At 57.2% G+C, this 24,485-nt stretch overlaps 1 protein-coding gene across 1 annotated transcript in view; it reads right to left on the bottom strand.

Annotated features, from left to right (window-relative positions):
• Window positions 1–14,949, bottom strand: part of CPT1A (carnitine palmitoyltransferase 1A) — a 33,266-nt gene extending 18,317 nt beyond the window's left edge. Inside the window, exons 1-8 of the mRNA XM_029957361.1 lie at window positions 14,796–14,949; window positions 11,986–12,125; window positions 6,862–7,033; window positions 4,993–5,094; window positions 4,289–4,426; window positions 3,803–3,880; window positions 3,061–3,168; window positions 823–910 (exon numbers count right to left, since the gene is read on the bottom strand). Coding sequence (XP_029813221.1) covers window positions 823–910; window positions 3,061–3,168; window positions 3,803–3,880; window positions 4,289–4,426; window positions 4,993–5,094; window positions 6,862–7,033; window positions 11,986–12,125; window positions 14,796–14,936 — 967 coding nt within the window. The 5' untranslated portion in view covers window positions 14,937–14,949. The remainder of the gene's footprint in view (window positions 1–822; window positions 911–3,060; window positions 3,169–3,802; window positions 3,881–4,288; window positions 4,427–4,992; window positions 5,095–6,861; window positions 7,034–11,985; window positions 12,126–14,795) is intronic.
• Window positions 14,950–24,485: the final 9,536 nt, after the last annotated feature.

Genomic DNA, 24,485 nt, shown 5'->3' with positions numbered 1-24,485 from the left:
GCGGGAGCGCAGAGCGGGGGCGAGGCGAGGGCAGGGCCGCCATGGGCCGCGGGAGCGCAGAGCGGGGGCGAGGTGAGTGCAGGGCCACCCCGCCGGGGGACAGCAGGTGCGCCGCTCCAGGAGCTTTTCAGGAAGAGCCACTGGATCCCGGGTCCCGGAAAGCCGAGCCCAGACAGAAGCCAGGCAGAGGGCGTGGGTGTCCAAGGACCCCCTGCCAGCACCCCCGGACAAGGGACTCCGCGGGGCCCACGGTCTGAAGTGCCCGGCGGTCATGCACCCCACCCCCCAACACCGGGTCAGCTTGGGACTCGACACATGAGCAGCTTCAAAAGCAGCAATGGGCTCCTTCGAATGGGCCGCAGGAGGGTTCAGACAGGTCCGGGTCAGCAGGGGAGAGTGACAGGCATTTCCTCCCCACACGGCCACCAGGGGGCTCGGAGGAAGCGCGGCCTGACCCCCGCTGGCCTGGGACATCCCGAGGAGTCCCGGCTCAGGCAGGTCATAGGCCGCCCCACCTCTGGGGACAGGGGGTGGGTGGGGGTCAGCGGCCCCTGTGAGCACAAGCCCACGTGCGTCACACATGACCCAGAGCAGACCCCTCGCCCACCTGGGGAGCCAGATGGAGGAAGGGACAGTCACACCCACACCTGGAGCAAACTCCCCGTAGGACCTCAGGTCTGAAGACAAGTCACGCGTCCAGTCACCGGAAAGAACATCCCTGGGCCCGAACCCTCGCGACCTCAGGAGGGGTCGGCACGCATGGCTGCGCCGTCACCCCCCGCCCCCCCCCGGACCGAGCCGCTGCCGAGGGGCCCCGCTCACCCGTCTCCTCTCCCGGGATCCGTGACGTGTTAAACATCCGCTCCCACTGCGCGGAACAGAGCGGGACTGTGGAGCCCAGCAGCAGGATCTGCAACGAAAACGTGTTCAGATTCCACGGGAGGGGGGACGGGAGAAGGAGCGAATTAAATGGTGACTCTGGGGTGCCCGGCAGGCTCAGGAGGAAGGACGTGCGACTCTTGATCTCTGGGTTGTGAGTTCGAGCCCCATGCTGGGGGTAGAATTACATAAAAAAATGAAAATATTTTGGGGTGCGTGGGTGGCTCAGTCGGGTTAAGCAGTTAATCATCCGACTTTCGGCTCAGGTCATGATCTCACAGTTCATGGGTTTGAGCCCCGCGTCGGGCTCTGCGCCAACAGCTCAGAGCCTGGAGCCTGCTTCCGATTCTGTGTCTCCTTCTCTCTTGGCCCCTTCCCTGCTCACACTCTCTCTCTCTCAAAATTAAACAAACATTAAAAATATTTTTAGGGGCGCCTGGGTGGCTCAGTCGGTTAAGTGCCCGGCTTCAGCTCAGGTCACGATCTCATCGTTTGTGGGTTCGAGCCCCATGTTGGGCTCTGTGCTGACAGCTCAGAGCCTGGAGCCTGCTTCAGATTCTGTGTCTCCCTCTCTCTGACCCTCCCCTGCTCATGCTGTCTCACTTTCTCTCAAAAATAAATAAAACATTAAAAAAACATTTTTTTAAACTTTTTTTAAAACAGAAAATCTTTAAATGCTGGACTTATTTCCGAGGCACGTAGGGCGTTTGACTTAATCTCTTGCAAACTGTAAAGAGCAGCCACCCTCTGGACGCTGACCTGCACCACAAGGTGTGCCGGGCCGCCCCAGGGCTACGGCACCTTCCTCCCAAGTAACACGTTCTAATCAGTCATTTATAAACTGACACTCCAACCAAAGGTGTATTTAAGAAAGAAATGTCTGGCAGGCGCCTGGGTGGCTCAGTCGGTTGAGTGTCCTACATTGACTCAGGTGATGATTCATGGTTGGTGAGTTCCAGCCCCGAATCAGGCTCTTTGATGTCAGCCCAGAGCCTGCTTGGGATGCTCTGTCCACCTCTCTCTGCCCCTCCCCCACTGTGCTCTGTCTCTCTCTCAAAATAAACAGGAAGGAAGGAAGAAAAACAAAGGAGGAAAGAATAAGAAAGAAAGACCAGGAAATGAAATGAAACGAAATAAAAGGAAATGAAATGAAATGAAATGACAGGGCGCCTGGGTGGCCCAGATCAGTGTCCGACCCTGGCTCTCAGCTCAGGTCCTGACTCAGGGTCTTGAGTTCAAGCCCCTGCGCTGGGCTCCCTTCCCTGCGGGGCGTGAAGGAGAAAGGAATGTCTCGTTCCCCTCGAATAATTCACCAGCTGAACTGTTTTCCTCTAAAAGTTAACAAGAGTTTCTTCCAGGGGCTGATGACAGGACTAAAGAAACAGACATATACCCACTTAGGACGCGGGCAGAGAATAAAGTCTCAAAATAATTATACAGAGTGAAAGAAGATAGAGACAGACAGAGAGCGAGCGCCTACTGTGTGACTCCATTTGCACAAAGCTTTGGAAGATGCAAGCGATCAGTGACAGGAGGCCGACGGCGGTTACCTGGCAGGTGACAGAGGTGCAGTGACGGCACAGGGCCCCCAGGGGAATGTGTGGGGGGCGGTTTCAGGGGTACGTTCTATAAATGCATCAGAACCTCTCCAACTGTATGCCTCACGCATGGGCACCACATCAACAAAGATGCTTACAAAGAATTTTTAGGGGCGCCTGGGGGGCTCAGTCAGTTCAGCATCCAACTTCGGCTCAGGTCATGATCTCACAGTTCGTGGGTTCACCCCGCATCTCAGAGATCGTGGGTTCGAGCCCCTGCGTCAGGCTCTGCTGACAGCTCAGAGCCTGGAGTCTGCCTCCAATTCTTTGTCTCCCTCTCCCTCTGCTCTCACTCTGTCTCTCTTTCAAAAATAAATGATTAAAAAAATTTTTTTTAAAGAATTTTTTAGGGGCGCCCGAGTGGCTCAGTCCGTTAAGCCTCCGATGCTGGATTTCAGCGCAGGTCCTGATCTCACAGTTTGAGATCAAGCCCCGGGCCGGGCTCTGTGCTGACGGCGCAGAGCCCGGAGCCTGCCTGGGCTTCGCTCTGTCCCTCCCCAGCGAGCACACACACTTTCTCTCTCAAAATAAAAACAAACGTAAAAGAAAGAAAGGAACCCCCCGAGAGCGGCTGGCCGCGTACCGGCTTGATCTCCTCCCGGTCGAGCCTCCGTCTGTAGAGCAGGATGGCGTGGATGGCATTGCCCGCCCTCGCTGCCTGCATCTGCGTCGGCAAGACATACAGCAAGTCCTGGAAGGACAGACGCCGGTCGGCACAGAGTGCGTGCGTGTGGGGTGGGGGTGGGGGGGAACCCAAGCCCGGATAAAACACCCCCTCCTGCCCAAACTCCACTTCCTACGCGTGGCCAGTTTTATTTTACGTTTCACGGGAAAATAGAAGTGAAGGACAGGGAGAAAGTGGCAAAGAAATAGGTCGGCCAGTTACTCGAGGTATAAAAGGCCAGTTCCCAAACCCGCTGTTTGGAGGGGCTTCTCATAAAGGAACGGCAGGTGCCTTCCAGGCCAGCAGTGTCTCTGAAGACAGGAAGAAGATGCCAAGAGGCCTGGAAAGGACACACGGCGCTCGGTCTCCGGGCGCCTGAGGACAGCGCGGAAGGAAGGTGGGCTCCCGGCCGGCTGGTCCCTAAGCGGTGGGCGGGCGGGGACACGGGCCCCCGGGCCACTGTGGCACACTGCCGTGCCAGGGGGTGACAGCAGGGAGTGGGCGCAGGCCTGAGAGCGTTTCTGCCCTCCTGATGTCTCCGCGGTGCTGCGGGGCGAGCACAGAGAAGTGCACGCGGCTCCGGGGCGTGGAGGGCAGGTCCCGGGCCGAGGTCGCAGCCCAGGGCCCCTGGGACCAGCGCCGGGAGCCCCCCGGCACTCACCATGGCGTAGTAGTTGCTGTTCACCATCAGCGGCCCTCGGCCCCGCAGGTAGATGTACTCTTCCCACCAATCGCTCACCTGTCGGGCGCAGAGGGGACAGACCATCGGCGAGGTGGGCAGAGGCGACGCAGGCCGGGGGGCCCCAGGGGGGGCCTCTGGGGGACCCGGCCACACTGCTCTGTATCAAAGTGTGTGCGCCCGTGTGCGCACGCAGGAGCCTGGGTGCGTGTGTGAGCTCCACACCCCGTAGCCAGCGCCTGATCCAAATGGAACGCGACCCCCCCCCCCCCCCCCCCGGCCCACCAGCCCCCACTGCCAGCCTCATCGTCAGGTCTGTCTGGTGACAGTTAATGCCTCCTCCCCCACCCCTACCTCGGGCCGCCTGTCCAGGGCTCACGTGGGGAAGCCCGGCGGGTTCGGGCAACAGACTCATGTTTGCATACGAGAAAATTCCCACCGGGAAAAGCGGCGTGTGTGCACACTTACGTAATTGGTCGCCCACCAGGATTTTAACTTCAGGTACCACTGCAGTTTGGGTCCAAGACTGACGGCAAAATCTTGTGCGAGGACTGTCATCCGTTTAAAGTCGGATTCCTTCATGAGCGGCTTCACCGACTCCAGGTACTACGGTGAACGGACACCACGTGAGTCACGTTAAAACGCACGGGCCCCTCATCTGAGCCTTACAAAAAACCGTAAACGGATTTAGAAGACTTAAAAATCTTCCCCAAGTGGGGCGCCCGGCTGGCTCAGGCAGTAAAGTGTGTGGCTCTTAGGCTCGGGGGTTCGAGCCCCATGTTGGGTCTAGAGGTTAAAAATAAAATCTGGGGGGGGCACCTGGGTGGCTCAGTCGGTTCAGTGTCCGGCTTCAGCTCAGGTCATGATCTCACGTTCGTGGGTTCGAGCCCCGCGTCAGGTTCTGTGCTGACAGCTCAGAGCCTGGAGCCTGCTTCGGATTCTGTATCTCCCTCTCTCTCTGCCTCCTCCCCCACTCATCATTCATGCTCTGTCTCTGTCTCTCAAAAATAAATGTTTAAAAAAAAAAAAAGAAATACACCTAACACGTGCTGATACGTTAGAAGGGAAATGCTCTCCTGAGACAGCCGGGCGGTGAATGACACGGGTCACGAGCCGCAAGCCCAGGGCGCCCGCGCCCCAGAGCGGTGTCGCAGAGCCGAAGCCACACCTACCCTGTTCACAGTGTCCTGCACGGCGGGGACCGGCAGGCGAGGCAGGGACGTCTGGAAGCTGTACAGCATCGGCTTGCGACCCGAGAAGACCTTGATCATGCCCTTGGAAACAAAAGGCTCTGTTTTAAAACGTGAGGCCGTGTTAAAGACGGAGGCCAGTGCTCAAGTGCAGACGACTTGCTGACTATTGCTGATGCTCTGCAGCGGCCTGTGCGCCCTCCAGGCTGCCGTCCACCCCCCACCCTCCCCCGCCACCCACACAGGGGACCCCAAACAGGACCCAGGCCGCCGAGAGCCCAGGTCTGAAAGATGCTGCAAGCGCTCCGGCCAGGACCCTCCTGGGCGCCCAAATTCTGCCTTCTGACTGCGCCCCTGCACATAGGCCCCGTGTCAGGGCTAGCTCTGCGGGGCCCGCGGTTCGGGACCGGCTCAAAGCTCCGGCAGGGGTGACCACGGTGAGCTGAGAAGCCGGGCTCAAGCCAACGCCAGGAGCAGCGTGCGGACCCCCGCTGCCCCTGGCACCGCCGGGCCTAGCAGATGGTGCACCTGTGCCTATCGCCCTCACTTCCATCTGGAATGATCTAAACTTGGTGTCACGACTGGTCACCTCCCGCGACCCAGACCTCCAGGGAGTTTCTGGGGCTCACAGCGGGGTGGCTGGGACTCAGCCGGCCATGACCAGGAACGCGGCCTGGGGAACGGCATTCAGCTTTACTCTGTGCAGCGTGGGCGCATCTCCAACCCTCTTCTGGGGGTTAAATTCTGCTTCTCTGGAAATCAGAAATCTCCCAGCCACGCAGGCGCAGGAAGTCAGTCTGGAGGAGAGCTAAGCCCGTGGCGGGGGGGGGGGACTGGGGGCGGGGGGTCTGTCCCCAGCGGTCCCCGGGGGAGATGCAACTCAGTCGTCACAGGTGAAATGCGACAAACGTCCACACGCACGCTAACAAGTGGACGTGTGCACGCTGGGCCCAGGAGAGCAGACGAAACCCACCAGGGCGGAGGCCAGGCCAGGGACACCTGGCCAGACGGGTCGGCCACGGGAACCACGTGGTCAGAAGAGCTTCAGGCAGCGGACGGGCGTCGCGCTGCTTTGATGGGCAACCTGGGTGACCAGCCCGGCACACGGGAACAGACCACGTTCAGAACTCACGGACTCTTTAGTCTCTGGCCACACGTGTGAGTCACGGTGAAGCCAATGCCCCCGGCAGCAAGGAGGGGCCAAGGCCCAGGTCAGCCAGCCAAGCGTGGACGGGGAGAGGTCCCACGGGCATGCCCCTTCCAAACACAAGCCACCCGCACCTGACGCCCTGCCAAGCGAGACGACCGGCACCGCGGCAAAGGGCTGGCGGCTGCCTGGCGGGGGCACTGCCCTCTCCTGACACCCCTGCACTGTGCGCCTCAACCTTTGCTAAGAGGGTGGATCTCATTCATGAGCTCTTTCCACGGAGGAAAAACGAGGCCCAGGAAACTGCGGGGAACGGAGGCTGTGGCCCGGAGCCCGATGACAGGGTCACGGGCGCACTTGTCCCTCCAGACACTGGGAGCTGGGCACCTGGCCACAGCCTTCCATACGTCAAACGTGCCCATAAAAGGACTTTAAAAAAACAATACCAGGGGCACCTGGGAGGCTCAGTCAGTCAAACAACCAACTTCGGCTCAGGTTTGATCTTGCAGTTCATGGGTTTGAGCCCGGCGTTGGGCTCTGTGCTGACAGCTCAGAGCCTGGAGCCTGCTGCGGATTCTGTGCCTCTCTCTCTCTCTGCCCCTCCTATGATCATGCCGTGTCTTGCGCTCTCTCTCTCGAAAATGAATAAACGTTAAAAAACAAAACCCACAGGAGCTGGGCACCGCACGCAGCGACTCAGTTACCATCCAGATCTTGGTGGTGCGGCTCATCCGGCCGTGGGGCGCGAACATCCAGCCGTGGTAGGACAGCAGCACCTTGAGGGAGTAGCGCATGGTGATGATGAGGGCCACCCACAGCCCCGTGCCGAACAGCAGGCCGCTGACCACGTTCTTCGTCTGGCTGGACATGCAGCTGCTGCGGAGCAGACAAGCCCGGACACGTCACGCGCTGCCGCCCAGGCGCCGCCCTGACACCGCGAGACCCTGGACCCCGAACCAAAGGGAGGAGGATGCTCGAGGGGGCACCCGGGCAGCGCGGTCGGTGAGGTGTCCGATCTCGCGGGCGTGAGTTTGATCCCCGTGTCGGGCTCTGTGCTGACAGCGCGGGGCTGGCCTGTGATCCTCTCTTCCTCTCTGTCCCTCCCCCATTTGTGTGCACGCTCTCGCTCACTCTCAGAATAAATAAACTTAAATAAACATGACAGAGGGAGGGAGAGAGGGAGGGAGAGAGAAGGAGCACTCCAGATTCACTTCGTGCCGGCCCAGCTCCCGAAGGACCCGGTATCGCTCTCCCGCCCGCTGTGCTGGGGCCTCAAGACACACCGAGGCTGCTCCGCTCTCCGGGAACATGGCCACGCCCACCGGGGCCTGGGGACAGGGACAGGGGCCGCATGAGGCAGCGGCCTGCCCACGTCCGCCTGCACCTCTCAGCAACTCCGGGCCCCTCCCTCCCGCCTGTGACCTCCTTCCTCGAACGTGCCTCTGGGTTTTGCTGTTAGTTGTAGGACGATTCGATCATTTGGGGAAACTATTACTTAACCGTCGATATCAAAAGAGCTCTTCTCGGATGGAGGCAGGAGCACAGTGAACCGACAAAGGGATCCTGTAACGTGATCACTTAATAAACTTAAAGAGAACGTTTCCGTCTGCTGAGGATACGGATCTACTGTGCGGTAGAGGTGAGACTTTAAAAACGGAGAAGAAATATGGGGGGGCTCCGTCGGCTCAGCTGAGCGTCCGGTTTCGGCTCAGGTCAGAATCTCACGGTTCGTGGGTTCGAGCCCCACGTCAGGCTCTGTGCTGATCGCGCAGAGCCTGCTTGGGATTCTCTCTCCCTCCCTCTCTTTCCGCCCTTTCCCCACTCATGCTTTCTCTCTCTCTCAAAATAAATAAATAACCACGTTGGCAGGGACTCAGAGAAAGGGGTACCCTGTGTGTTGTTGCTGTAGCCGCTGTGGGGACAGCAGGAAGGTTCCGCAAACACGCTTCAAATAGAGCTACCACATGATCCAGCAATTCTAGGGCAGAGTGTTTATCGGAAGGAAATGAAATCACTATATTTAAAAAATTTTTTTTGTTAACATTTATTTATTATTGAGAAACAGAGAAAAACAGAGCGTGAGTGGGGGAGGGGCAGAGAGAGGGGGAGACACAGAATCCGAAGCAGGCTCCAGGCTCCGAGCTGTCAGCCCAGAGCCCAACACAGGGCTCCAACCCACGGACTGTGAGATCATGACCTGAGCCGAAGTCGGATGCTCCACCGACTGAGCCACCCGGGCGCCCCCGAAATCACTAGCTTAAATGGACATCTGCATCCCCGTGTCCACTTCCACATTATCCACAACAGCTGAGATAATAGTGTCCACGGACAGAGGACAGATAAAGACGCAGGATACAAACAGGGCGGCGGATTGTCCTGGAAGACCCTGCGGTCGTGACCGCCACGGACCCAGAGGGCACGAGGCCAAGGGAAGGAAGTCAGACGAAGGAAGACAAATACTACATGGTCTCACTTACACATGGATATATATAAATAAATGAGTAAGTAAATAAACCCAAACCCACAGACACAGAGAACAGACTGGTAGTTGCCAGAGGCAGGGGTCGGGCAAAACGGGGGAAAGTAGTCAAAATGTACAAACTTCCAGCTACAAGACATGTAAGCCCCGGGGATCGTGGTGACTAGCGTTAACAAAGCCGTACTGTAGACCCAAATACCGCTAGGAGAGGGGCACCCTGGTGACTCGGTCGGTTGAGCGTCTGACTTCAGCTCAGATCATGATCTCACAGTTTGTGGGTTCAAGCCCTGCGTCAGGCTCTGGGCTGTCAGCACGCTTCAGGTTCTGTGCGTCCCTCTCTCTCTGCCCCTCCACTGCTCGTGCTCTCTCTCTCAAAAATAAACAGTAAAACATACACGATTTGGGGGCGCCTGGGTGGCTCAGTCAGTTAAGCAGCCGACTTCGGCTCAGGTCATGATCTCGTGGTTCATAAGTTTGAGCCCCACGTTGGGCTCTGTACTGACAGCTCAGAGCCTGGAGCCTGCTTCCAATTCTGTGTGTGTCTCTCTCTCTGACCTTTTCTAGCTCACCCTCTGTCTCTCTCTCAAAATAAAATAAAGATATAAAAATATTTTTAATAAAATAAATAAACATTAAAAAAAGAAATGCCCTTTAAAAAAAACTATAAAAATCTACCAAATCATTGTTACACACCTAAAACTAACATGATGATATATGTCAACTACATGTCGTTTTTTTACAACTATTTAAGTGGGCGGCCAGTTACTGACACGGCCAATGTACATAACCTAAAGGCATTCCCAGTATTTAAAAACTGCCAAGTTAACACCTAATCATACTTCAGTCACATCAAAACTAATGATCTTTCAGGTAAAATACTTTTGTTCCAAATCTTGTGTCCATAACCCGCCAAATCTTGTGTTCCAGCCTCAGGCGCCCGGGGGCTCGTTAGGGGAGTGTCTGACTGTTGGTTTCAGCTCATGTCTTCTCAGGTCATGATCTCGTAGTTCGTGAGATCGAGCCCCACGTGGGGCTCTGTGGGGACAGCCCAGTGCCTGTGTGAGAGTCTCTCTTCCCCTCCCCCACTCGAGTGCAAGCTATCTCTCTCTCTCTCTCTCTCTCTCTCTCTCTCGCAAAATAAATACACTTTAAAAACATCTTACATCCAAGTTTAACCGTAGCCTCTGCTTTCAATCTATGCGTTCTCCTCTGATAGAGTAATCTACACGCCAGCCTGGATCTAGGCGGTTCAGAAACTCTCTCCGATAATCTACATTTTAGACTCTGAAGTGCGGCATCACTGAAGGAAAGACATGCGTACTTACTAGGTCCACAAAAATCCGACGCACATGGTTTTTTATTTCTTTTTGAAAGAGAGACCACAGGGGGAGGGGCAAGGGAGAGGGAGACAGAGGATCTGATGGGGGTTCTGCATGGTCAGCACAGAGGCGGACGCGGGGCTCCAACTCATGAACCTCAAGATCATGACCTGAGCCGAGGTCAGACACTTAACTGACTAAGCCCCCCAGACCCCCCCAGAAAAGCTTTCTTTAAAAGAACACCTTCTGGGCGCCTGGGGGGCTCAGTCAGTTGAGCGTCCGACATCGGCTCAGATCATGATCTTGCGGTTCATGAGTTCAAGCCCCACGTTGGACTCTGTGCTGACAGCTCGGAGCCTGGAGCCTGCTATGGATTGTGTCTCCCGGTCTCTCTACGCCTCCCCAACTCGTGCTCTGTCTCTCTCTCTCTCTCTCTCTCTCAAAAATAAACAAACATTAAAAATTTTTTAAAAATAAAAACATAAAAGAACACCTTCCTTCCAAGGCTACAGGGGCTGGACACACACAGAGCAACCCCCCCCCACAGCCACATGCATCTGCACTTGTGGAGACAGCCATGGGGACGCGGAGACTCTCTCCAGCAGGAAGGTTCCAGAACGCCCGCAAGCCGGGAAGACGCTGGCCCTTAACCCGCTGTTTCCAGATCTGGGCCGGGGGTGGCCAGTTCACCCCCATGTGTTTAGGGGGTAACAAAGAAACAAATCGTCCAAAGACCCAGATTATAACGGGCTTTAAATAGCCAACACTTGTGAATATAATCCAGCGCTAAGAGCCCGCGCCGGAGAGTGAATTACAAATCTGTGTTACACCCACAGCAGCCTGAAAAGTCCGCAGAAATAGCACAGCCCGGGGTGCGGGCCGCTGGCTGCAGGGGGCAGCCCCGGGCGCGCGGTCCCTGAAATGACAGCACTGTTCTTCCAGGCCCCACAGACGTCTTGCAAGGCACCCGCCGGCGTTCCTGATGCCCCAAGCCGCTTGGCTGGACCCTGGGCTTTGAACCAGAAGAAGCATTCAAGAGCAGAGGCACCTGCTCAAGGTGAAACAAGTCCATGCTTTGCTTTTCTTTTCCTTTTGATGTTTATTTATTATTGAGACAGAGAGAGACAGAGTATGAGCCGGGGAGGCAGGGAGAGAGGGAGACACAGAATCTGGGACAGGCTCCAGGCTCTGAGCTGTCAGCACAGAGCCCAACGCGGGGCTGGAACCCACGAACCGCAAGATCATGACCTGAGCCAAAGTCAGATGCGCAACTGACTGAGCCCCTCAGGCGCCCCAAGGCCATACCCTTTGATGATAACCACAAAGCACTTCCTCAGGGTGATCAAAACAGATTCAGTCAGGAACGGGGGGCGTTCGCCCCAAGTCACACCCCACCATCTACTCCTTTCTGCAGGACCGAGACGAAGTCCAAACAGCCAGCAAGGGGCCGCATTATCCAAAGGCCCTGAGTTCACCTGCTCGGTGCAGGCCGGCCCCCGACACTACAGAGACGGCCCGGAAACGTGAGGACACCCCCGGGCTGCCCTGTCCTCTGTCACAGCGATTCCCGCCGTCCACACGCACCCTCTGGCCCGGAAAACAAAGCCCGGCTCTGGGACAAGGACCTTGGGACTGTTATTTCTCTAGTAAGAGACCTAAAAGGTTTGTCGGTGCAAACAAGCAGCGGAGAAATAGGATCGGAGGTACCGGATACTCTCCAACCAGAAACCAGGGGCACCTGGGGGCTCAGTCGGTTAAGCGTCCGGCTTCGGCTCACGTCATGATCTCACGGTGTGTGGGTTCGAGCCCCGCGTCAGGCTCTGTGCTGACAGCTCAGAGCCTGGAACCTGCTTCAGATACTGTATGTCCCTGTCTCTCTGACCCTCCCCTGCTCAGACTGTCTCTGTTTCTCCAAAAAAATAAACAAAAAGCATTAAAAAAATAAAATAAAATCATTTTTAATAATAAAAAAATCACTAACAAATCTCGCGAACTCGCTAGAGGCTTCGCCATCCAAAGAGAGTACTCACGTAGTGTCAAGGGTCCGATTGATTTTCGCAATTATTCCCAGCGAGGGGTCGATCTTGGCGTACATGGTTGACATCACCCCCACCACCACGATGAGCCAGCTGGACGGGCTGGCCGGGTACACGCCGGTGATGATGCCGTTCTAGAAACAGAGCAGGCGCCGTGAGCAAAACCCAGGGCCCCCGGCCGTGACGGGCGTGGGTGACGGACCGCGGGAGGGAGACACCTGCAGCACCTGGTGGCTAAGTGACCGCCCTGTCACTGCTGGAAATCTTCCCCAGAGCCTCCAGCCCCTGCGCGCCTCTGCTTCTGAGCTAAATCCCTCCCTGGATCAGACTCCGTGAGCCTGACCCCAGGCCGTGAGAACCACCCAAGGCACTAGCTCAACACTGATTCCGCCATTTCCACCCAGATGGACTCTTACCACACCCGCACGTAAGGATGTTGCTGAGCGAACCGTGAAGTCCTCTCCCCATCCCACTACCCCCGGGATCCCAGCTCCGAAACCCCCTCCTGCTGCTCCTGAATCAAGAGACCGCTCAACCCCCAAGTACGTCCAAGACACCTCGCTCCATGTTGTAAACCTGCTGAATGATCCTTCAAGCCAACCCTCCCCCACCACTGAAAGTAGCAAGAACCCAGAAAAAGTAGCAGGAAGGGGGGGTGGCAGATAGAAACAAAATTTTGGAAACCAGATAAGGTATATGGCTCCTTATTCTCTTTATTTTTGGGTTTGTTTCAAAACTTCTAATTAAAGGGCTCCTGGGTGGCTCAGTCAGATGGGTGTCCGACTTCGGCTCAGGTCATGATCTCACGGTTCATGGGTTCAAGCCCCACATCGGGCTCTGTGCTGGCAGCTCAGAGCCTGGAGCTGCTTCGAATCTGTATCTCCCTCTCTCTCTGTTCCTCCCCCACTGGAACTATGTCTCTCTCTCAAAAATAAAATCATAAAAAAGTTTTTTTTAATTTCTAATAAAAAAAAGTCTTACTAAAGCCATCTTACTAAGAGACTGCTTTGACCAAGACAACGGATTAAAAAGCCCTCAAAGCCTCCCTGAATTCTTGTAGAAGACGCAGCTGCACCCCCCGCTAGTCCCACCGGACTCCCCACTGTCAAGACGGGAAAGAGATTTCAGACAGAGCGGGAGTCCGTTTGCTGTTCTCTGAAGTATATGTTTCTGAGGGGAATAAATGCACACATTACACTACATCACAGTGGAGGCAGGGGCCGCCTGAGTGGCTCAGTCGGTCAAGCACCCAACTTCGGCTCCTGGCCTTGATCTCACGGTCCGTGAGTTCGAGCCCCCGGGTCAGGCTTGTTCTGACAGCTTGGGGCCAGGTTTGGATCCTCTGTCGTCCTCTCTCCGCCACTTCCCTACTTACACTCTCTTGCTCTCAAAAATAAATGTTTAAACATCTTTAATAAATAAGTATAAAATGGAGGCAGGAAGGGTCTAGACGCTCATCCCCCACCCCCCCACTGCAGGGCTGAGGCCCCTGCCACCCCTCTTGCTCGGAGCCATGTGCTCCTAGGTGCAAAGCCCTCGGTCAGGCCCGGCTGTGCACCGTTCGAGCTCCGCACCTACCGGTCTTGCCCCCTCAGCTGTCCTACGAGGTCTTTAGGACCAGAGAACACGTCCCCTGGGCTGCAGTGACCGATGGCCACAGCCCTGCACCCAGCTTTCTCTTTTCCTGGATTTGAGGGTAAAAAGGGGCTGCTCTGGGCAAGGTCAGGCAGCAGAGCGCGCTTTCCCCTGTAGGTGGCACCCTCCCCGCCGCGGGTGTGGCCAGGGCTGGCCTGGGACCTGGAGCCCCCTGGCTGGGCCCCCCACACCTATCAGGCAGGGCGGGTCCCCAAGGCCGTCCACCGTCTCTGAGGTCACGGCTCTCACCTACTTTGGCTCCTGGCCCTTTCTCAACAGTCCGTCTCTGTGCTACACCCTCCAAAAAGGAAACTGGAAAATAAATACAGTTATCCATTTCCGTCATTCCTGGTCGGGAGGGAACCTGGGAAATTTGCCTCCCGTCTGAATTTTTTCCAAACGTGCATTTATGCCTTCTGTGATTTTCGAAACAAACTGAATTCACAAACAAAGGAAAAACAAGACTTGCGATTAAAAACGGTGACTACATTCCCATTCTTCCAGGGAAACAGGATTGGGAGCATCTGCAGTTAGCGATCTTTGAATTTCCGAGCACCTATTTCAATGTTTGGTTAATTTTTTTTAATGTTTATTTATTTTTGAGATAGAGAGAGACAGAGCATGAGTGGGAGAGGGTCAGAGAGAGAGGGAGACACAGAATCCGAAGCAGGCTCCAGGCTCTGAGCTGTCAGCACAGAGCCCGAAGCGGGGCTCGAACCCGAGAACTGCAAGATCACGCCCTGGGCCGACGTCGGATGCTTAACCGACTGAGCCCCCCGGGCGCCCCAATGTTTGGCTAATTTGATCAGGGAGGTGCCTGTTAGATAAATTCACGGCAATTCCTAGGGCCGGGAAACCTTCCCTTTTCTACAAGGTGTAGCTGTAAAGGGTTCTGGACTCCGAGCAGGAGACACGGATTCGAGTCTTTGCTCTGCTTCTCTGCGAAGGTCGCTTACCCTCTCTGAGCCCCACTCACCTGCCCCCGGGGCACCCGATCCCCCTGCCTGCCTTCCAGAACTCCTTCAGGAAGCCGGTGACAGTGTTTCACAAGGAAGAAGGAAACGCCAGTTCCGTGCCCATCACGGACCCGACACGCGCCCCCCTCAACGGCACCCAGAGGTGTTTTTCTCAGATGCCGACGCGTCAGATCTAAACAGGGATCTGCTAACCTTGAATCTGATGAACTTCTTTTTCCAGGAATGAAGTCCAGAAAGGTAGATCTGCTTCAGGGCCTCGTGGCTGAGCCGCAGGTCGATCCCATCTGGAGTGACCGTGAACTGGAAGGCCACGGCCTGGTGGGCTTCTGCCATGTTCGGTGTCGCCCTAGGAGGAGGAGGGGAGAGCGTAAGTGGCCAGCGTCCCGCCGGATGTTAGAAAACCCCTTCCAGGGCCCTGTGATTCATTCTGCATTTCCGTGTTCCCTGGCCACTGAGCAAACTCAATATTCCATCCAGAGGTCCGATTCTGGGGTTCCCTGCCGACCCCCGGCCCCCACCGCACCTCCATGGGGGGGGGTCGTCAGCAGAGTGCAGGAGGGGAGCCCCCTCCCACCCGGACACCCCAGCCCCGCCCCCGCCCCCGCCCCGCCCCGCGGGCCCAGGGAGCCGGGCCCAGGCCACGCCCGGCTGACTCAGGAAGCCTGGGGCTCTTCCCCAACCAGCCATCTCACTCCCCAAGCCCCGCCGCGCAGAGGCCGGCACACAAGCAAGCCGGAGGGACCACAGAGGAGTCCGTGATGGCCCTGAACCCCTGGTCTTCAGGCAGGGGACCGGGACCTCGGTGTCCGTGTGGCTGCCGACCCGAGACACGGTCTCCGTGAGATCCAGGCGCACATCGTGCTCGGGAGGGGGCGTCTGTGCGTGCCCCGAGCCAGGCCCTCCTCCTCGGAGGCCGTGACCGGAACCAACCTGGGTCAACACCCCGAGGGCTGGACACTGACCGGCGGGCATCCCTCCCATCCCCAGTGAGCAGGCTCCCCTGCGCCCACATAGAGAAGTGTGTCTCCTGTCAATGGCTTTGGGCCAGTCTTCCGCTGCCTCCCTCCTGGCCCGTCGTCTTCCTCGGGCATTCCTGACGCCCCCCGGCCTCCCTCCCGCACCGCTGGCCCCTCGGGTTCTCTTCCGACGCTCTGCCCGAGCGCCCCACCAGCGAAGGGCTGCTGACGGAGGGGTCAAGCCACCAAGAACTGTAACAAAATCCCGAAACTGTGAGCTTTCTCATCACAAAAGATTCCTCCACTCTCACCTGTTTAAGCCTACAGAGTGGGGTCAGAGGACCTACCAAAAACAAAAGGTAATGCGCTTCCCAAGACGCCCAGTTACAGAAGCCCGGACTAGCCTAGTCTTAGCTAATTGGAACAAACGGCCCCCTGAGAAGCCCCAAAAGGCAGGCAGCTTTCATGTAATTGCTCCTTCAGCAGGAGTTTCTTGACGGCTTCCTATGCGCCAGCCACGGGGAGAATCGAGGCCTTGGCAGAAATGCCCCCTCCCCACGCCCTCCCCATAGCTCGGACAGGGAGGCCGAAGGAAGCGGGGGTGCCAGAGGGGACCTCCCGGGTGACACAGGAGAACCTGGAGGAGGACTGGCCGGAGGACAAGCCTTTCAAGCCTACAAGTAAAACAGGACTCTAGGTAGAGGTCAAGGGCAGGTCAAGGGCAGGCAGCTAACCTTGGAGAGGAATGCCCACAGGAAGCCATGGAAGGCAGCTGGGTTTTATGCTAAGAATAAAAGAAAAGCATCCCAAGGGCTTTAAGTTACTGTTTCCGGTTCAAGAAGTCCACTCTGGCTGACGTAAGGGTTGTGGGCGGGGCAGGACGACCAGTGACCAGGGCACCAGCGGGGACTGGCAGGAAGACGCACTCCAGGAAGTCGTCCGAGGCCCCCAGGGGCCCCTGGCCCCTCCACTCTCGGGAGCCACCCGCTGACACAGGACAGGTTGGGACGGGTGTGTGGACCCGCCACATCCGATGTCGTCGGGGGGATGCTGGGGGCAGAGGGACAGGCTGGGACAGGCACCCCTGGGAAGTATCACCATGCAGCACCTGAGACGGCTTCGGTGATGGAAGAAAAGAGCAAGTGGGCAAAACTGCATCCGACGTGCAGTCACCTGAGCCTAACGTGGGTCTGCAAAGGGTTCAAGATCTTCGACGTGTTACCGCGTGGGCACGGAGCCAGCTCCCCTGGCCTGGCCAGCGGTGGAGACGCAGGCCCCACGTCTGCAAGCCGCGAGCTCGCCAAGCAAATGCCCTGCGGCAGGTAACTCGGGATGGGGAAGGGGGCGTCCAACCTGCTCTGAGCCCTTTCCTCAAAAAGCTTTCCAAGCATCTCTGGACTTCTCCCAGGGCCTCATGGCTCACCCTGAGCCCCTCCCCACGAAGATTTCAGGCTCGGCTCGCGGCAGGAGGCAGGCATTACCGAGAGAATTCTGCAGAGCGTGAGGCGTGGCTAACAAGGTCAGCCTCTCGATGGTGTGTAAGATCCTTCCAGGGCTTTACCCAGACCTGATGGATTATTAATGCAGATGGAATACAAACACAGTGTTGACAGACCGTCCGTCCAACAGGGTCCCGGGGTTTGCTCGGGAGCTAACCTCCCTCCCAGGAGAGGCAGGGGAGGCGGAGAATCCCCGGGTCTCCTTTCTAGGCGTCCACGGCCTCGTCAGAACACGGGACTTAACTCAGGAGCTGCGTGTGTTGATTGCTTCAAGCTAAAAAGCCAAGTGTAAGAGTCCTAAGGGCCCCCCAAAACGGACAATTTGTTTTCTAGTTTTGCAGTGGCCCAGAGAGGTGCGGCCCCGAGCCAAACTCCCTCTTGGAGCCACAGCGGTAATTAGTGGACCTAGTGATCTAGATGATAAAGGTCTGAAAACTGAAAAGTATAAAGTTAAAAACTTTTTTAATGTTTTATTTGTTTTTGATACAGAGGGAAACAGAGCACGAGAGGGGGAGGGGCAGAGAGAGAAGGAGACACAGAACCGGAAGCAGGCTCCAGGCTCTGAGCTAGGTGTCAGCACAGAGCCCGACGTGGGGCTCGAACCACAGACTGTGAGATCATGACCTGAGCCGAAGTCGGAGGCTTAACCAACTGAGCCACCCGGGCGCCCCAGAAAACTGTAAAGTTTAAACCCACTTATGGGGGCCTCCTGCGTGGGTCAGTCAGTCAAGAGTCTGACTTCGGCTCAGGTCATGATCTCGAAGTTCGTGAGTTCTAACCCCGTGTCGGGCTCTGTGCTGTCAGAGCACAGAGTCTGCTTCAGATCCTCTGTCCCCCCCCCCCCCACCGAGCGCCTAGAGCTGGGGGCAGATGGTGGACTGAGTGGGGAAGACGGCTTCTTTCCGGGATATCGAGAACGTTCCAGTGTTAAATGCGCTCATGGCTGCACGGATCAGTGAATGGACTCACAACACTGACTGCACACTTCCGATGGGGGTGTGGACCGCGTGCTAACTTAAACCACAATAAAGCTGTTATAAAAAAATATACACTGCCTCATGAAATTGAAATGTTATCTACTCAACATTCATGCCCCTGAACCTTCTCTCCTCAAATACAGAACTCCAGCGTCTCACTCACCGAGAACTCAATCCTTCGAACAACTGTCAGCTCCCAGCATCTGGGAACTGCTCTTAAATATTTTTAGGTGTCATACGATACTGTTTTTTTTTTTTTAAAGAGCTGCTATCAGAGCGCCTGGGTGGCTCAGTCGGTTAAAAGGCCTCTGACTTTGGCTCAGGTCATGATTTCACAGTCCATGGATTCAAGCCCTGTGTCGGTCTCAGAGCCTGGAGCTGCTTCAGATTCTGTGTGTCCGTCTCGCTCTCTCTCTGCCCCTCCCCCTTGCTCGCTCTCTGTGTCTCTTCTCTCTCTCTCAAAATGAAATAAAGACATAAAAGAATTTAAAGAGCTGCTATCCTTTACGAAGAACTATCCCTAAAACTCGGGACAAATATGCTGAAATATTTCAGTACAAGTTCAAGTCTAGGGTCTCCTTCAAGATCCCCGAGGGCGGAGGGCACAGATGGACAGAGTTATGAACCGGCTGCGTGTGGGAACTGAGGTCGGGCAGTGGCCATATCGGCGTGTGTGATGCCGGTCTCTCTTCTCTAATCGTTTCTGAAAATACGGTCAATGAAACAAACCCCCTGTCCATGGCGCCCAGCGCCACCTGTCACACTCAGAGACCGACTTTCAAAGCGCCCACGACGCTTCGAGTGGTGTCAGCGCCGGCCTTCTGGGCACAGCTCGCCCGTCGCCCACATGAGCCAGCAGAGCCACAGCCGGGCCCCGTGACCCACACAGAGTCAAAGTCAAGTCAGGAGGGGCCCGTTACAGGGTTTCTGCGCCCCCCCCCAAGCCGGCCTGTGCATTCCAGCGTCCGGAACCCGGGAATATGCCCGACCCACAGACCACACCTCGAACAACAACGGAGGATCACCAAGGCCACCTGTCGGATCGCCGCCCCCTGGCCGGCTGCGCCCTGGCAGGAGCCGCAGGCCGGGCACACCCTCCCCTCGCACCCAGGTGGCCATGGGCGCAGCCTGCCGCCTGCCCTGCCTCCCTCACCACCGAGTCTCCCCCAGAGCCGGGGCTGGACAACCTGAGGAAGGCACGGCTCCCGCATTCCCGAAGGCTGCGCCGCGCCGGAGGCCGGGGGTGGGGGGCGGAGAGACCGCCGCCCTGGGTGGAAGGAGGCGAGCCATGAACCGACTCAGGGATGATCGGGAATTATGAGGAGGACCCCAAAAGAGCCCCGGCGAACTTGACTGTAATACACAGCAAGATCGTCTCCCGTCCGGAGCGTTTTAAATCGGGAGATGCTCCAAACACAGGCAAGCGCAGAACAATACCTGTGCGCCCCCTGCCTGGAATAGTAGTTTCTGCCAAGTCGACCTGACCCTGCCCGGTCTCCCACTCTCCGGTCCCTGCCCCTATCCTGCCACTCTCAGCGCAGCCGGGAACCCCACCACCCTGTAAGGGGCAGGCCCCAGGCCAGCTGGCAGCCCAGGCCTACGTCTGGATCCCGGCCACTTAACTGGACAGCTCTTCTCCGTGACCCTTCAATCTTCCAGGACGGCGGGGAAGGACCGCAGCCCAGCGGGGCCCCGGGGGCCTGGTGAGCACCCCCTCCCTGCCTCCTGGGGGGCCTCTGCTATGTGCCAGCCACGATGCACAACTAGACAGTCTGTCTCCACCTGCTGGCCTCTTCCTCCTTGATCAGGTGACCGGGCATGCAGACTCTTACCTGCTATCCCTCCTCACCCCTCGCAGGATTCAAAGCTGGGAGTGGGGGAGGTCCCTGCTTCCTCTTCCAGCCCCTCTGTGCCCCAGGAGTCACCCCGCACAGGGCCCTGCCTGGGGCTTTCCCTACCATCTGCCACTGTCATCCCACACCCTCGCCACCGTTTCCCCTACCAGAACCCCACCCCAGCCCGCCAGGCCCGGACACACACTCAGGCTGGAGTGCCCTCGCTCACTCTCACCCCTCCACTGGGGACAAGCACCAGCCCCTGCTGATTTGGAAAGGTACGCTGTTCCCTCCCCCACCCCATACCATCCCCGCCTGAGCCCCTATCTACCTGGGCGGAGAGAGGGGACCTCCCCGGGGACAGAGCTCACAGGCTCACACGGCATGACCCCTGGGGCCCACCTGCTCAACAGGATGGCACCTGCGCCCAGAGGTCTCAGCCAGCTAGGGAAGAGAATGCGGGTACTGGCAGGAAAGACAAGGGGGCGAAGGGTGGGGACACAAGCTGCAAAGAAAAGAAAACGCAGACGGATGAGAAGAGAGCTTACCCCCCCTTTGTCATTCATTTGTTCTCTTAACCCAGTCGGCTGAGGAACCGGCTTCGGCTCAGGTCATGATCTCGCAGTTCGTGGGTTCGAGCCCCGCGTCGGGCTCTGTGCTGACAGCTCAGAGCCTGGAGCCTGCTGCAGAGTCTGTGTCTCCCTCTCTCTCTGACCCTCCCCTGCTCACACTCTCTCTCTCTCAAGAGCGAATAAACATTAACACACACACACGCACATGCACACACATGCACACACACGCACACACACACACGCAATGTGAGCAGGAAAGGGGCACCAGGCGACTCAGTCAAAGCCTCCAATTCTCAATTTCAACTCAAGTCATGATCTCGAAACGCAGAGTTCGAGCCCTGCATCTGGCTCTTTCACTGACAGTGAGGCGCCTGCTTGGGAGGACCCCCTCTCTCGTCTCCCCCTACCCCCTTTCTCTCTGTCTCAAAATAAATAAACTTAAAAAAATAATCTGAACAGTGGGGAACAGGTGACAGAGGAATCACCTGGGGACACCGGCTGCTCAGGCCCCAAAGGTGTGCCGGGGGCCTCAGGGAGGAGTCTCAATGTCAGGTCACCTTTCGCCGCCATGCACGTGCCAGACCAGCTCGGTGGTAAACTGGCAGTCACAGCTCAAGGCAGCAAAATTCATCCAACTCGCTGGAGACAGGAAGCCCTGTCTCTCGGTCTGGCATCCTGTGGGGCGCTCGGCCCAGTTCCCTTTCCCTGGAGCTGCCAAAATCCTCCCTGGCCACACCGGGTGGGAGAGAGCCCGCCGGGAGGCCCCTCCGATGGCGAGCTTTGCACCAACCTCCTGGCCTGGAACACACCTGCCCCTCCCCCCAGACTGAGCGTGGGAACCATGTGGCGGTGCTACTTTGGAAATCATGGAGGCCACCGGAGGGGAGAGATTCTCCAAGGACTGCGCCAGAGACTTAAGCACCTTAGGCTAATCCGCTCTCAGAAAAACACGAAGATCCAGAGTAAGGCGCTCTGGTAGGAGCGACGACCTATTTATCCCAATTTTTATAAATTCCCAGTGCTGGCCTCTTATGTGGGTGATCCTACAGCATCCCAAGCCCATCCCCCCAGGCCCTCCGCTTGGGCCAGCCCCGCCACCCCGATCATGACCAGGGAGGGGGCAGGTGGGGGGGCCTAACCCCCACTCACAGCTGGGGCGCCTTCAGCTCCTGCTCTGCCCCCTCCTCCGCTGCACACCCAGCCCAAACCCCTTCCTGCAAGGCTGCCTCGGAGTCCACACCCCCGGAGAACAGGGGTCCAACCAGCCCACTTGGCGATCCGCCGCCTGGCGGAGAGCACTTGCTCGGGTCTTTCATTGGATCTCCCTGCGGAAGCGGTGGGCGTCTCCAGACTGTGCTCCCCGGAGGACCACGGACGCTCTCCTGCGCCGAACACCCCGTGAGCACGTGGGGGGACGACGTCACAGCAGCCCCTTCAGCGTCAGTAAGATGGTTTTAATTCTGACGGCTCGGCTAGGGCCACTCGCCCAATCTCCGCCACTAAGTCAGTCTGCGCTCCGTCGGTCAACCATCCCTGCTGTCTCCTCCATCAACTCCTTGTGGCCGTGATCGTAGAGGCCAGCGGCCCGCCAACCCGCACACCAGGCCATCCCCAGGCCCAGGTCCCCTTCCCCTTCCGCCCCACCCCCACGTCCTGGGACAGGGCAGCGGCTGCGGGAAGGAGGTGAAAGGTCAGCCGGACGCAAAGTGCTCAGCCCGCTTCCAAAACAGGCCCCTGGGAAAACTCAGACACCGGGATCACCTCCAGGATAAACAGACCGTAAAACCTGCCTAGTGACAGGAACTTCCAACCAAACTAATCCTGTGCTGTCAGAGCTCTTTCAACAGAGCCCTGGAACCAACAGATAAAGACAGAGATAGGAAGGGAGGTAGGAAGGGACGTAGGTAGCTAGCTAGCTAGCTAAAGACAGACAGACAGGAGGCCAGACTCAGGTTTGTGCTCTTAACAACGAAAAGGCAAAATACGCCTCTACCAACCTGTGTGGCACAGGCTGGACACCGTGACACACATTTAGCTGAGTTATCCGTTTAATTCTCGCTGGAGCCACGGAATGGCACGGATCTACCAGGGAGAAGACCAAAGCTCGAGGGTCAAGACACACACACCTGCCCAAGGTCACAGCCAGCAGAGAGCGGGGGTGGGGGGGGCGTTCAGACCCACATCCCACCCCCCACCCCGCGTGCTTACCCGCCCGGTTAGGTAGACACTCCATTCAAACTTCCCTGAGAGATCCCGAAAGCTACGTACAACTGGGTCACTGGGACCAGCACGACGCGGCCACAGCAATAAAACCACAGGGACTACAAACGCGACCGGAGCCCGCGCTGGAAGTCCCGGCACGCACGGCTCCCCGCTGCGGTTGCACAATTTGCTGGCGCGCAGGGCCCGGCCCGTCTCCCCGGGCTCAGCGCGGTGTGGACACCGGGCCGGGTACGGGAGCAGAGAGCCTGCTTCCCTCATCAGGGAGGAAGCAGAGGACACTCGGGCCACCAGCCCCGGGAAAACTCAAGAGGAGATGCCGCAGGCACCTTCTGCAGCCATGCCTTGGACGAGGCCAGAGCGGGGCTGCACATCCTCTCTCCGCGGGCCGCCAGCCAGTGCCCGGAGGGTTCCGCTTCTGCCTCCGAGACGGCCTCCGGAAGGCCGTTCCTGCCAAGCAGGACTACAGAGATGGCCACTCTTGGTGCTGCTACCCACGGCACTTCAAGGAAGGTACTAGAAGGTTCTGGAAGGGCATCATCAGCCAGGGGTTTCCCCAGACCTGCATGTTTGGCAAGGTTCATGCCTTTCCTTTTTTCTTTTTTAGTTTTTTTTTTCTAAAGTAATCTCTACACTCAACGTAGAGCTCGAACTCACAACCCCAAGATCAAGAGCCGCGTGCTCCGTGGACTGAGCCAGCCGGGCGCCCCAAAAAGGTTCGTGACGTTGCTCAGAGTCCTTCTTGCCCCTTCGGCATTTCGTGTCCCCGCTATTACAGTCACCATCAGGGCGAGAGGTCAGGTGCAGGCAGAGACTGGCAGTAGCGGGCAGAGGAGAGCGCCTCTCCACCTGCGTGTGGGCACACAGCCCCTCTGCCCGCCGGGACCGGGTCACATTCACCCGCAGCGAGACTCTCTGTGATGCATGCTTGTGTTTTCTTGATGAGTGTGCAAACAAATAAATACAGGTTATTTCCCTAACCTGAAGGAGGCACCTGAGCAGCAAGAATGTGGGACTCAAAACTCACTCACGTATGTGAGGGGCTTCCTGTACTAAAGGTGCAGGAGCGGGCGTTAATGAGGTGTGGTCTCTTGAATCCACCCCTGAGCGTTCAATATTTCTGTTAATTAACTGGCCATGCAGTCAACTTACCGCAGTGAAGTGTATCAAGATATAGCGTTCACATTTATGGAGTAAATGTGCTGAGTCAAAGCAGATTACAGAGGGAATTCTGAATCAGTACGCCTTTAAAAAAAAAAATCTCTGGAAAAAACAAGAGCTTCTGCCTAAGGAGGCACTGTAAAAAAAAAAAAAAGAAAAGAAACCAAATGCAAAAAAAAAAAATAACAAAAATAAAAAATAAAAATAAACCCAGGGGGCCTGGGTGGTTCAGTCGGTTAAGCGTCCAACTTTGGCTCAGGTCGTGACCTTGCGGTTTTTGAGTTCGAGCCCCGAGTCAGGCTCTGCACTGACAGTCTGGAGCCTGGAGCCTGGAGCCTGCTTCAGATTTGGCGTCTCCCCCTCTCTGCCCCTCCCCTGCTCATGCTCTCTAAGAAAAAATAAAACATTGAAAAAATAAAAATAAACCAAATGTAAATGTACACCTAACATGGCCCCACCCCAGTAATGGCCAATCAGGTGAAGACAGAGAAACGTGACCTGTGCAGAAAAACCAGGGAAAGGTCACGGAGGGTCACATCCTCGCGAAACAAACCCAGGACGTCTGGACCGCTGTCTGCACTCGCTGTACAGGCACCTGGCCCCCCACGCATGGCCCTCAGGACCTGCCCCCCCCCCCACGGCCCTCAGGACCTGCCCCCCCC

The sequence above is a fragment of the Suricata suricatta genome, chromosome 11 (genome assembly GCF_006229205.1).
Source record: "Suricata suricatta isolate VVHF042 chromosome 11, meerkat_22Aug2017_6uvM2_HiC, whole genome shotgun sequence".
Lineage (NCBI taxonomy): Eukaryota > Metazoa > Chordata > Mammalia > Carnivora > Herpestidae > Suricata > Suricata suricatta.
This window is presented reverse-complemented; position numbering and strand designations above follow the sequence as displayed.